The sequence below is a fragment of the Bombina bombina genome, chromosome 8 (genome assembly GCF_027579735.1).
Source record: "Bombina bombina isolate aBomBom1 chromosome 8, aBomBom1.pri, whole genome shotgun sequence".
NCBI lineage: Eukaryota > Metazoa > Chordata > Amphibia > Anura > Bombinatoridae > Bombina > Bombina bombina.
Genome location: NC_069506.1, coordinates 35,013,739 through 35,028,738, shown reverse-complemented (window position 1 = coordinate 35,028,738; position 15,000 = coordinate 35,013,739). Strand labels below are relative to the sequence as shown.

The following is a 15,000-nucleotide window of genomic DNA, read 5'->3' as shown; positions in this document are numbered from 1 at the left end:
GCGGTGGGTATTGAGTAATACTTTGACCCTGTACCTCACAGTCAGGAGGCACATTCCAGCCAATCAGCAGCAGACCCTCCCTCCCAGACCCTCCTACCTCCTGGACAGCATCCATTTTAGATTCATTTGGAAGCTGCATTCTTAGTGAGAGGAGGGACAGTGTAGCTGCTGCTGATTTAATAGGGAAATCTATAGCTAGGCTACTGTATTCAGTGTCCACTACAGTCCTGAAGGACTCATCTGATCTCTGCTGTAAGGACAGCACCCCAAAAAGCCCTTTTTAGGGCTAGAACATCAGTCTGTTTTTTTTTTTCCTGTGTAATCTAATTGCAGTTGCCTGCCTGCCAAGCCACTTGCCCAGTGCCACCACTCATATCTGGTGTAACAGTAGTGTAAATTTATTTGACTGTGAAACATCAGTCTGCTTGTGTAATCTAATTGCAGTCGCCTGCCTGCCAGCGTGTGTGCCAGGCCCACTTGCCCAGTGCCACCACTCATATCTGGTGTAACAGTAGTGTAAATTTAAAAAAAAAAAAACTTTTTTGACTGTGAAACATCAGTCTGCTAGTGTAATCTAATTGCAGTTGCCTGCCTGCCAGCATGTGTACCAGGCCCACTTGCCCAGTGCCACCACTCATATCTTGTTTAATAGTAGTGTAAGTGTACATTTAAAAAAATAAAAACTTTTTGGACTGTGAAACATCAGTCTGCTTTTTTGTGTCAGGCTCACAGCGTATACTGTGCCCACTTGCCCAGTGCCACCACTCATATCTTGTTTAATAGTAGTGTAAGTGTACATTTAAAAAAATAAAAACTTTTTGGACTGTGAAACATCAGTCTGCTTTTTTGTGTCAGGCTCACAGTGTATACTGTGCCCACTTGCCCAGTGCCACCACTCATATCTTGTTTAATAGTAGTGTAAGTGTACATTTAAAAAAATAAAAACTTTTTGGACTGTGAAACATCAGTCTGCTTTTTTGTGTCAGGCTCACAGCACCACTCATATCTTGTCATACCTGATGTTTTAAAGCACGTTATTCCAAACAATTTAGGAATGTTAGGTGATTTATGCCCTTTATGGCTTAAAACCAGACTCGGCATCAACTATGTAATTTTCCATGGGAGTTTTGCCATGGATCCCCCTCCGGCATGCCACAGTCCAGGTGTTAGTCCCCTTGAAACAACTTTTCCATCACTATTGTGGCCAGAAAGAGTCCCTGTGGGTTTAAAAATTCGCCTGCCCATTAAAGTCAATGGAGGTTCGCCCAGGTTCGCCGGTTCGCAAACTTTTGGGGAAGTTTGCATTCGCTGTTCGCGAACCCAAATTTTTAGGTTTGTGACATCACTATTAATTATCGCCCCAATTAATCTGGCCCATAATAGAAATAGATTTCAGAGGTTTATCATATATTCTATACTTGGTCTCACATTGCTATCTGTCAGTCTTTATTCTAATTCATCAGAATTCCCATGTGAAAATATTGTATGGCATCTTGCATGATTTTAGCTTCTTTATTACACTTATTTAATTCCATTAGTAGAGACACAGTATGAAAAGAGATTAGTAAACAATTTAACAGTAATATTTAGTTAAATGCAGGAAACACAAGGGAATTAAAATAAGAATTGGCTCAAGTGACTAAACTAAGAGTAAAATTAAATATTGATAAGACTGATATGTTTTTCACAAAGGGACTCTTAAGTTAAAATGAAACTTTTATGATTCAGATAGAGCTCTCAAATTGACTTCCATTATCAAAAACCATGTTCAAGAGTTCACAATGTATATGAGTCTGTGATTGGCTGATTGCTGTCACATGATTCAGGGAGCCAGCAAATAGAAATTTTGAAATGTGACAGACAAAATTTGTGATTTTAACTATATTATTAACTTCTTAAATGGATATTGTACAGTAAATCTTTCCCCTTTAATGTGTTCCAAATGATCCATTTTTACCTGGTGGAAAGTATATGTTTGAAAATTAGCACCTTTATTTTGTCATTTTTATTAGCATTGTTTTGCCTATTGAAACCACAATCTATACTGAAAATACTACAGTGTTCTCTATAGAGAACTATATAAATATGAGGCAGCAGAAGCCCAGTGGGAGAGAGAGGTACTAGATTGTTAATTTCCAAGTATCAGTTGTCCTCTCCTTTATACATAGAGAAAGATAAGATGATATATTGGTGTATAGAGAGTACAGATACGATACTGTTCTTGTAAGGTCAGCCCATTTAAAAGAACAAAAACCAGCTATTTCATAGAGTAAAGCCAACCTTAAGGCAGAATTTCCTATCATTTTGTTCTCTGTAGCTGGCTAACAAGTCATTGGAAACACATTGAGGAGAGACTCATTTTGCATTACAGTGTCCCTTTAAACAAAAATAGTATTATTCTTTTAATTTTTATGATCTGAACATGCTGTGAACACTATATAATAGAAATATTTGCAACAATGTTTTTGTAACAATGTTATCTATCCTATCTCTATTATACACTTTAGCATGTAAACTGGCAATCCTACCAGTCCTGTTTTATCTCCATTTTACAAGATGTCACTGGCAATCGCTTTACCCCTCATTTTTTGTATCTGCTATTTCATAAATTGTACCATGGCTCAAGACACGTGCACACTCCTGAGCCTACCTCAGTATGCTCTCATTAAAAGGAGATAAGTTTCAGCAAAGTAAACCAAGACAAAGACATCAGTTTGATCCTAGAGATGTTTTTAAACTGGCATGCTCCGTCTGAAACATTAAAGTTTCATTTGAACTTCTATGCCCCTTTAAGAAAAGAAAACATAAATTTGAATTACGACTTCAAAACCACCAACTTTACTAAATATTTTAATTCTGCATGACAAGTTCTTGCAAAATGACGGATAAAGTTTATGTAATATCAGCTCATTTTCTAAAAATAGGACTCTGATTGTGTGACTGAGAGAATCTCCCCTCATTTGTAAAACGCTAATCCTTCTAATCCCGCGACCGTCTTCCATTCTCTGCACACGTTATCATCTTTTAATCTCTGCTTTATTTTGCAATTCTTTCTAAAGATAAAATGTGTTTTCTAAATCCCTTCCGAAGGAAATGCCTGCTCCGTACAGATAAATACAGGTTGCTGTCCGTCTGCCTGCTTACGGATAACTGCAGAGCTTGTAATTAAATGCTCAGGTGTTCGCTTTGAACTGTTGTGTGAATGAGACCAACCTAGCAAAGTACATTTATCCTGCTTATTACACGTAGGGGTTTGCAGGTGCAGTGTCCTACCCCTACTATGCTGTGTAATAAAATACAAGATGCCTGTCCTCCATAATATGGTTGAAAATAAAATAACATACATTCTTTTGAGACATTTTAACCATCATTAACAAGGTTATTACTATAGGACATAGTTTCACATTCACTGTGTAGATCATCTATAGGATGGAGTGTGTGCGTATATACATACATTTTATATACATAGATAATTATGTTGTATATCTGGGAAAGAATTCCTATATTGAATTAAGCAATCTGAGATGTATAAACCAACTAATAAGAAGGCCACATGTGAGTGGTTAATAGATGAAGTATGTCTTTAAATGTAAATAAGTCCAGAAGCCCATTCGTTAAGGATTAGTGAACCTGACCAATAGGATGCAGGTTGTTGTTTTTAAACTGAGTATGTTTTACATGGGTGTAACATCAGCTATGAGTACAGCATGTATTTAATGCAGTTTTTAACTTTAATGTTATACTCTACCAAAGTGCTCCGCTCTTAATTTGCCTTTGAAAATAAATGTAATTATATTAATTGTTATATTTATTTATTACTTTTTTATCTTGAGGGGTGACTTATGATACTTTTAACACACAGTGTTGGATTTAATTGATTAGCATCATGTAATATTTCATTTACCTCTGTGATTACCATGTATCTAAGCCTCTGCAGGCTGCCCCTTTATCTCAGTTCTTTTGACAGACTTGCATTTTAGCCAATCAGTGCTGGACTCCTATGGAATGAGCACAATTTTATCTATATGGCACACATGAACTAGGCACTGTCTAGCTGTACAAAAAACTGTCACAATGCACTAAGATAAGAGGCTGCCTTCAAAGGGGCTTAGGACCAGAGCTTTCCAAACTTTTCATGTTGGTGACACACTTTTTAGACCTACATCATTTCGCGGCACAGTAATTAATTCTGAGGTTAAACAAAACTTGTTTTAAGAGATACGGACACATACTTACTATTTTATAGATGTATGAGGTTGATGGGATGAACACAATTTCTGAATATTTGGTGGAATATCAGATAAAGACACTCGCATTTCATCATCAAGCATTTTTAAGTTTCCCCTATCCTATCCTTATATCAAGAGCAGGAGCAGCAATGCACTACTGGGAGCTAGTTGCCAAAAAAACCCACTGACTTCTGACTTCAGCTCAGCGTTTAAGCTGCCGCCCTCAGAGCTCGGTGAGTCCGATTGACTACTGCCCACGCTGCAAACACACTGCGTCCCACTCAATGACTACACATGCAGTCACGAGCCAATTAAGCAGACTACACGTGCAGTCAGGAGCCAATGTGCCGCCAAAACCGCCAATGGGAATAGTTTTCAGTTCCCACTGAGCTGCGCCAATTGGTTAAGATGATCTGTGACCCACAAGGTATCAGATCATAGTGTCAACCATGTGAGTATGCGTAGGCAGGCAGGCGAAAGTCCAGAAACCAAAAAAAATAAATAAATTTAAAAAAATTTGTGCTGAAGCAGGACACACCTACACACTGCTGCCGACACACTAGTGTGTCCCGACACACAGTTTGGAAAGCACTGGCTTAGACATTAGCATATGAGCCTACTTAGGTTTAGCTTTCAATTAAGAATACCAAGAGAACAATGCAAATTTGATTATAATAATTAAAGTAAATTGGAAAGGTTGTTTAAAGTTACATCCCCTGAGTCATGGAAAGTTTAATTTTTGACTAGACTGTTCCTTTAATTCCCTCTGTAAAAACTGTGTTGCAAGGTTATAGTACAGGAACCTTTGAGCAGTTTTGACAGATTTTATAGCATTTAATAAAGTTCAGGCGCATCTATAGCTTTTTCTCCCGTTTTTTTTTCTTTCCCTTTTTTTATTTATTGAAATTATTATTTAATGATTTGCTCCATAAAAAATGTTGAAAATGACCCCTTATAAAGGAGACCTCAGAGAAATAATTGTTAATTAACTCTCTTTTTGTTAGGCTTCTGGTTAGATCATATGAAGATAGCCCCCTAACCAGGACAGATTTTCAGGATATCTGAACTTGAGCACAAGTGAAATAATTAACTGATCAATAACCCTGAACTGAACTGGGCTCTCACACAAGGTTATTCTGAACTCTGGGTTCTGTTAGGAAGGCCTAAGGACTGGAATTGAAAAACCCTGTCCTAAACTAAAGTCATACAGATATGGAGGCAGGTAAATAATTTAACATCTGAGAGTTTTTTTCCCCTTTAGGCTATTTTGAAGAGTCATTTATCTGTATGTGCTGATTTTCTTCCTCTTTACTTCCAGGGGCAATGTGGTTCTGTGGAAGCCCAGTGGATACCTCCATATTGTCCATTTATGTTGTGTACAAGGCTCTTCAAGAAGCTGGACTCCCACCAAATATCATCCAGTTTGTGCCTGCAGATGGTCCTGTTTTTGGAGACACTATTACCAGCTCAGAGCATCTTTGTGGGATTAACTTCACCGGGAGTGTGCCGTAAGTATCCCAACAATGTGAGTGGTGTCAGGAAGATGCTGGCCAATGAACAAGTAGAAGGAGTTTTTTCCTTAGTACCATTTTATGTACAGGACAATGTGCATTAAATACTTCTGTGGACCTCTGTGGCATGAACAGTTCCTTATAAAATTGTATTGGTTTGTTACATTAAACCAGCCAGCATGGTTGGAAAATGAATAATCACTATGCACAACCACTTGTACTGTACTCCTTTTGTAAAAATGTTAAATAACTAAAATAAAATGGGGCTGGATTATATATATATATATATATATATATATATATAGTATATATATATATATATATATATATATATATATATATATATATATATATATATATATATATACGATCCAAAAATGCAGGCACTCATTGGTCTTAGTAAAAAATACAAATTTATTAAATCGTTTAAAAAGAAGACATAACGTTTCGGCACGGCATTGTGCCTTTGTCAAATGTCAACACATATTAAAAAATGTACAACATAACGCTTAAAATCATCATCAGCAGAGCACTGTGGGCATTATTTGTATTGTGAGATTGTGCTTTCCTTTAAGGAACTTTTATATATATATATATATATATATATATATATATATATTATATATACTATATATATATATATATATTATAAATATATATAATATCCTACAAATTAGGAATGCATCAGACCAGTTGGACAGATCTGACTGAACAAGTTATATCACAGATGATAAAATAAGGTACCAAATAATTAAAACACATTAAAATGCTAATGCAGTCTCTGATTAATTTAACTGACCACTATCACCTTTAATATTTTAAAACAAGGAAATAGAGTGTTGTACATAATATTTACAAAAGTCGGAGGCTACGAACATATTTGAGAGGAAAGCCTTATATCTTGGCTCTTCCTCGGCTAAGACTCACAAGAACAATCCCTTTACTTCATGGAATAGATAGAATTCACCACTCCCCAAGCCTATACTATAAATATAACCCCTGTTTTATCCCCTTTTTCTGCTCTTGGTTCTGCCCATTTCTGCTTGGACAGGACTGAGAACCTCTTCTCCCTACCTTTTCTGGAGCGACTATTTGCTTAAAATCCTTGGCTTATGGGTGGCCTGCTCAGTTTGGGCTTATGCCCTGTGTTCAGGCTAGTGTTTAAAAAGCAGTCTCAATGTCTAAAGTTGCTTCAGAAGTTTCTTCAGTGTCCCTTAGAGAGAGAGGGTTTTCATTCTGTTTTAGTGGGTGCCGCCATCTTCTAGTAACGTGACATCTGATGCTCACTCTGGACAGTGTGTTCCTGTGTTCCCATGAACTACAGTATGCTGCCACTGGGTGCTTTACACTGCAAGACACAGAGCTGGTGGTTTTCTCTACCTCTTCAAGTTCTGCAAAGTGTGCTATATGTATTGCCTTTATTCATGTATACCAGCTTCCAAGTAGTTAACCAGTTTCATATCTATTTCACTGATGGATCCTAGACCTGAATTGCCAATTTGCTTCACTTCCGTTGCCAAGACCCCAAGCCCTGATCCTAAACCCACTTGTGTCTTGTCAGATTTATGGTGGGTAAATCCATGGAGGTGCACTCTTGTGTTTCAGCTTCTCAGGGAGAGATTCCTGTCTCTGATCCAATGTACCTGTTACAAATCATCTTGACAATTGTGTCAGATTTCATTATGTCTCTAGAAGAGACCATGGAAATTAATATTTGTCTCCTCCCTATGATTGTTTCCCTCTATCTGATTCCTTTGTACCTGAAGAATTGTTGAACAAACATTGAAAAATTTATCTAATTTAACTTAATATTGGCTTAAATTTTAGCCGGGTGGTCAGTAAAAATCAGCTGGGTAGTGTGACCTATTGAATAGGTCCTGGTGAAAACACTGTTTTAACGTCAAGTCTATGGTGATGGTTACTTTGGTGAGAAGGAGCATTATGGCTGAGCCACTGAGATTTGAGTTCCAGATCCAAAGTCAATATCCTTGACCTGCCCTTTGAGGGGGCTGTTCTGTTCAGGAAGGAGTTGGAGACCTTGATTTTCCATCAAACAGGTGGTAAGAGTAATTTTCTCCCTCCTAGGAGAACCAACAGATTCTGCAGTGCAATAATTAGTTGTAGCATTATATGGAGCAAATGGGTAGAGGGCCCTGCCAAGAGTTGCTCTGTTATAAATCAGCTCTCATGAAGGTGATCTACAAACAGCTGGGCTCGAAGGCTTACATTCTAAGGGGGTTTCAAGGGGATAACAAAGGAGGAGAGGAACTGATGTTAGGGAAAGGGTTAGGCGTACATTGTATTGTTAGTCTATGATTAGGTTACAAAATTATTATTTATTATTATCTTAGCAGTAACCCTCCAATAAAATGTTGTATATATTATCTCAGCAGTTGCCAACCAATAAAATGTATATACGTACAATATATTTATTGGATTCAATATTTATTCCTTAATTTTCTAGATTAGTTTACCTTTTATAGACACCATTGAATTATTATTTATGTAGAAACTAGATTATGAACCAATTATATTGTCTATGCTGTTACAATATTCTTTACAAAGCAAACCAAAATATATCTCTAAAATTAACCTTACTCACAATGAATCACATTAAAATACCCCAAATGATGATACCAGAATAGTCTATAACTAGCCAATAACTCTAATGCTGAACTTATAACCATCAGAGAAATTGTATATTATTAACACAATAACCAATTTATATGCAATTTCTAAGAGATTCACAATAAGTAAGATTGCATAACTATATATTAAATTATTTTCTAGCAAATAAAATGATTTAGCATTAATATGACTAGTTTTAAACTGCACAGGACTATGAATATAAACTTAAAATACCAAATATCCCTTTGAATCGCCAGCTTCAATTAAACTATAGCTATAGAATATATTTGATTTAAATATTATATATACTTTAACAATTGCGTATACTGCACCAATAACCAGATGAGTGTTCAGCTTTCAGAGTTTTCTTGTGGGTCATATAAGAAGGATTTAGTCCACTATTACAAGGATACAGGCCTCAAATTATTATCTTTCTTATTCTAAGAAAGTTCCCAAAATTGCAGAGAAGATACTTCACACAAGTCTGTGTGTTTTGTTTCTCTCTCAGTCAAAGTGATCTCCCTCTTTGAGTCCTGTCTGTCTGCCCCTTGTCTAGGTGTGTATGGCAAAAATGTATCCAAAGTGATAAACCACTCCTTCTTTTCTTTAATCATTCCCACAGAATATTGAATATGCCCCTGACCAAAGCTTGTCCCTCATAAGTTATTTAGAAAATGCTTCCCTGAGCAGCCAAATACCTTTTAATTGCAATACCATTTTTATTCCACCGGGGGCAGCAGACAAAGAAAAAATAGTTTCATTATCAAATACTGCTACAGTTTTAGTATTTGATTAAAGTGTTCATTAAATACATTTATACTTTCCAGTATCAACAAACAATATGTCCAATATGTATGGGATTATTTAATACTATTTAACCTGAGTATTTTCATACTAAACATGTTATACTACTTATAATATTTTAGAAGATGCCTTTTTAAAGTCACATTTTCTATGAAAGGATTTAGAAGGATTATAATACCTTCAACAGTTGATCCAACTAATATTTTAGGTTTATAATTTCCATATTAATATCACATACATACCTTGTGAGTAGCAGTCTGATGTAATTTCATATAGCTATACTTACATTTAATTATTATTCCATATACACTATATATCTTGCTCAGTGTATAAAACATATGATATAATTTCCAGCACCAAATACATAAGCACTTATCAGATGTTTGAAATTAAAGAAACAGCATTATTATTCTGAGATATTGGAATACATTTTCCATTTACCCAGGTAGCTATTATTCAATTCACTTCATATTTAATATTATACAAACAGACAATCTTCTAGGTTTATATGTTTATTATTACCATACTGAGGTACAAATTAAACATTTCTGCAGCTTAAGGATATTTTAAATAGATTTGAAAATTATAACAATTAATTTCAAATGACTCTGTCAAAGTTTCAACCTTATGCTTTCAACCATACATGTGTTTCAAAGTAAATTTCTTTGCTATTCTATGGAGATGTAACATCTGAACTTCGTGTATTTGAACTCAGTATGGGACAATTTAACACCTATATGGTAAGAGCTACATCCTCTGAGATTCAGTTAGCTTCATAGATTACTTCAGACTGAGCGACTGCTCCTTCAGATAGGAAAAACTCCTTATACAGGCTTCCTATCAAGTGGATAATTGAGACATCCTGAGTTTACAAGTGCCTATTTCTTTGTTCTACAAATCTGTGTTTCAGAACAAAAGAGGGGTTTAATATCACGCATTCCAGCGTTTGTTCACAATGCAGCCAATTCACTGCAGTAATAAAGATTCCTATATGAATGGATTAATCAATATGATATTTGTGCCCATAGCTTCCAATGATATCTCACCTTTTACATGACAGTATGCATCTGTGAACAGTAGATGTCACCGGTATCATCTCAGTATGTAGGATTTAAAATTATGTTGTCTGAGGATCATTTTTGTTGACATGCCTGGAGGATGTAATCCCAAGTCAAAAGTTTGGGTTGTGGATGGAGTTTGCACAACCCCAGCAAGCCAAGGTGCAATGATTTCTTCCAGATGAGTCCTGTGGAAGACAGACTTGCAGGCTTCAATACATCTGGGCAAAACTTTTTAAATATAGGTAGTTTCTAGGCACTATTTTGGTAGGTTATCTGCTTGAAACACCACTCCCAGTGCATCCAGTGACGTGTGTGGTCATTATACCAAGTTCATCAACAAATTGTTGTAAGACAGAGTAATTTAGGAGGTTCCTTTTTCCCACAAGTGCTGGGATTTTACCCGCCTCTGTTTCTAATAAAGATAAAAGATGGTTGTGAAGACCTTGTTGGATCTCAGGGCACTGAACAGCTACTTTGTCAGATGGAAATTCAATATGGAGTTTCTTCTGACAGTCATCAGTACCATACTATAGAATATTATTTACACTGATCTCAAGGATACTTATTTTCACATTTGCATAGCAAATAAATATATGCAGTTCCTACGCTCCTCAGTAGCAGGTCAACATTTCCAGTGCACAGAAGGTGTTTACAAAGATTCCAGTTCCTCTCATTCCTCAGCCTCAACACAAACAGACTGTAATCATGTGTCTGATACTTTATTTCAGCAATATATTGCACTCACTGTTCCAGATAGTGAGGGTCTGGATGTGTCTCATGTCTTCAGCAGTTTCTATAGTAAAGTGGTCCAGATGGCACATGTGACAATTTCAGCAGCATTTCCTGCATCATCTACAAGAGAAACCACAGCCGGTAACAAAGAATTTCCTTTCCAATTTTCCTAAGAAACCATCTGGATTGGTGGATGCAACAGTCAAAATTTTGCAGAAGGCTGGATTTACGTTTGACAGATTTAATCAAGTCGGGTATGGCTTGCTCATGGCCAGGGGCAGTTTGTTCAAGGGAAATGGATTCAGGGCTGCCTCCATTTTCCCCTCAAATATTCTAGAAATCAAGGTGATTGTTCAGGCTTTGTTACACTAATCTCAATGGATATTCCATCCAAGATATTAACAGATAACCAGAACTTTTTTGTCCTATCTTTATTTCCACGTGGAACAAGTTGTGATTGAGCCATCATGGAAGGCCATTCCATCTTTTCTTGGGCTCAGAAGCATGTCCCAGAATCTCACTTTAATTCATCTGCTACCAGATTTGAACTTTGAGTTAGACAAACTACTTGAACAGAGGTCTCTGTTGCACCAACAGAATGACAATTAAAATGCAAAATGTATTTAATTTGATTATGAGTGAGGCTTGCCCGATTTTACAGATTGTGTGGCATCCATTTATCAGGTCCCAGGTTAATATTTTCTTCAGCCATTATCCCAACTCTCTTCTCTTAGGGAGTAGATGCTATTTGATGGTTCAATATTTTATATTAGTTTCCTTCAATTCCTCAACTTCTGTGCAGGATTCAGAGGTCACAACCTACATAGTAACTGTTCCATTCTATCTTTTGATAACAACTATTCATCCACCTTGTTATATCCTTTTTCAGCGAGATCCTGTTTTTTACATACACATCCTCAAATGCTGCAAGCAGCAGAGCGATGAACATAAAGTAAGATTGTCTTTGTTTATATTTTTGCATTGTGCATTTAACTTTTGATGGTGTCTTAACTGAGAGAAGCAGACTGCGGCTTCATTAATTTTATTAGTATTCATTTCCAGATCCTACAAACAGAGTGATGTACTGGATCCAAAGGGGCTTCAAGCACACTCACTAGGGCTATGGCAACTTCTTGATGCTACTCTTCGTGAAATGTGTCAATGGGCTGTCTGGAAAGCACCTCATACCTACATTCCTAATCTGATTAAAGGGCCATAATACCCAAATCTTGAAACATTTGCAAGGGATGCAGCATAGCTGTAAAAAGCTTACTAGAAAATATCACCTGAACATCTCTATTTAAAAATGAAAGATATTTTACCTCAAAATGTCCTAAGTATTCACACCCCATTGTAAAGGACTTGAAGCAGCAAATCAGTATGCCTGTCCTGGGACCTGCAAGGCAGCGTGCCTCATGCAGACTCATGTTTTTTCCTATTCAGTTTAAGGAAGTTTACTATGTAATCTCATGAAAGTTAACTGAAATCTCATGAGATCACAGTAAAGGAGTTCATGACCTCAGCATTGCTGATGACAATTGGCTGCTGTTTATTGCTTCCTTTTATTTTGTACCTGCAATTGGACAGCAGCTGAAGTATAACTTTTTTACACAGCACTTACTCTGGTGAGCTGAGAAAATTGTGAGGTAAAATATCTTCCTTTTCTACATAGAGATTATCAGGTGATATTTTCCTGTCAGCCTTTTACAATTATGCTGCATCACTTTTCAAGTGATTTTAGCATATGAATATTATGTCCCTTTTAATGTCCAGCAATCCTCTAAATCTAGTCTAATTTGTGACCTTACTTCTGTAGTCTCCTAATAACAGACATTCCAAGTCTCCCTGAAGTTCAGGGAGTCTCCCTGATTGTAATAGCGGCTCCCTGATGCCAGCAAATGGAATGCAATCTCCCTGAAACTCCAAGTACCCATGATCCAATGTGGCCCAAATCCGGAAAAGTGTTTCTTTAAGGAATGACTTTAGTTGCTGGGACGTTTATAGAACCCTCAAAGCACGCATCAGTAACCAAACAGCCCCCACTTATTCTAATAAAATAAAACACAAATACTACCTTATTTACTGCACGTAATTAAACTTTGTATTCTAAAATATTTAAGCATTCAACAAGTGTATGATCACTGGAAAATAGGTTTGTTATACAGGGAGTGCAGAATTATTAGGCAAGTTGTATTTTTGAGGATTAATTTTATTATTGAACAACAACCATGTTCTCAATGAACCCAAAAAACTCATTAATATCAAAGCTGAATATTTTTGGAAGTAGTTTTTAGTTTGTTTTTTAGTTTTAGGCTATTTTAGGGAGATATCTGTGTGTGCAGGTGACTATTACTGTGCATAATTATTAGGCAACTTAACAAAAAACAAATATTATACCCATTTCCAATTATTTATTTTTACCAGTGAAACCAATATAACATCTCAACATTCACAAATATACATTTCTGACATTCAAAAACAAAACAAAAACAAATCAGTGACCAATATAGCCACCTTTCTTTGCAAGGACACTCAAAAGCCTGCCATCCATGGATTCTGTCAGTGTTTTGATCTGTTCACCATCAACATTGCGTGCAGCAGCAACCACAGCCTCCCCTGACACTGTTCAGAGAGGTGTACTGTTTTCCCTCCTTGTAAATCTCACATTTGATGATGGACCACAGGTTCTCAATGGGGTTCAGATCAGGTGAACAAGGAGGCCATGTCATTAGATTTTCTTCTTTTATACCCTTTCTTGCCAGCCACGCTGTGGGAGTACTTGGGACGCGTGTGATGGAGCATTGTCCTGCATGAAAATCATTTTTTTCTTGAAGGATGCAGACTTCTTCCTGTACCACTGCTTGAAGAAGGTGTCTTCCAGAAACTGGCAGTAGGACTGGGAGTTGAGCTTGACTCCATCCTCAACCCGAAAAGGCCCCACAAGCTCATCTTTGATGATACCCAGCCCAAACCAGTACTCCACCTCCACCTTGCTGGCGTCTGAGTCGGACTGGGAGCTCTCTGCCCTTTACCAATACAGCCACGGGCCCATCCATCTGGCCCATCAAGACTCACTCTCATTTCATCAGTCCATAAAACCTTAGAAAAATCAGTCTTGAGATATTTTTTGGCCCAGTCTTGACGTTTCAGCTTGTGTGTCTTGTTCAGTGGTGGTCGTCTTTCAGCCTTTCTTACCTTGGCCATGTCTCTGAGTATTGCACACCTTGTGCTTTTGGGCACTCCAGTGATGTTGCAGCTCTGAAATATGGCCAAACTGGTGGCAAATGGCATCTTGGCAGCTGCAACGCTTGACTTTTCTCAGTTCATGGGCAGTTATTTTGCGCCTTGGTTTTTTCCACACGCTTCTTGCGACCCTGTTGACTATTTTTGAATGAAACGCTTGATTGTTCGATGATCACGCTTCAGAAGCTTTGCAATTTTAAGAGTGCTGCATCCCTCTGCAAGATATCTCACTATTTTTGACTTTTCTGAGCCTGTCAAGTCCTTCTTTTGACCCATTTTGCCAAAGGAAAGGAAGTTGCCTAATAATTATGCACACCTGATATAGGGTGTTGATGTCATTAGACCACACCCCTTCTCATTACAGAGATGCACATCACCTAATATGCTTAATTGGTAGTAGGGCTTTCGAGCCTATACAGCTTGGAGTAAGACAACATGCATAAAGAGGATGATGTGGTCAAAATACTCATTTGCCTAATAATTCTGCACTCCCTGTATGTGGTTGAGCAATAAAGCTACTTTTTTTTAATGTGCCTTTAGTGGGAAGCTACTTTAATGATAAGTCTCTATCTTATTTAGGGTTTCAAGGTGTCCAATATATAACTGGGAGGGGGGGCAGCGCAGTAGCGGGTGAACCCACCTCCCTGAAATGAGTTTTGCAGGTTGGGATGTCTGTAATAATTGTTTGTATTTTGCCACTAATTCTCAGTTGTTGGTGTTATTTTCCTCTTCCATATCTTATTTGGTAGTGGTGTCTTCGTGTTTTCTTTTTTTATTTATTTATTTTTATTA

At 37.1% G+C, this 15,000-nt stretch overlaps 1 protein-coding gene across 1 annotated transcript in view; it reads left to right on the top strand.

Annotated features, from left to right (window-relative positions):
* The window catches only part of ALDH4A1 (aldehyde dehydrogenase 4 family member A1), a 77,488-nt gene that overhangs the window by 43,184 nt on the left and 19,304 nt on the right, over window positions 1-15,000 (top strand). The window contains 2 exon segments of the mRNA XM_053690273.1: window positions 5,548-5,575; window positions 5,577-5,737. Of these exon segments, the coding sequence (XP_053546248.1) occupies window positions 5,548-5,575; window positions 5,577-5,737 (189 nt within the window).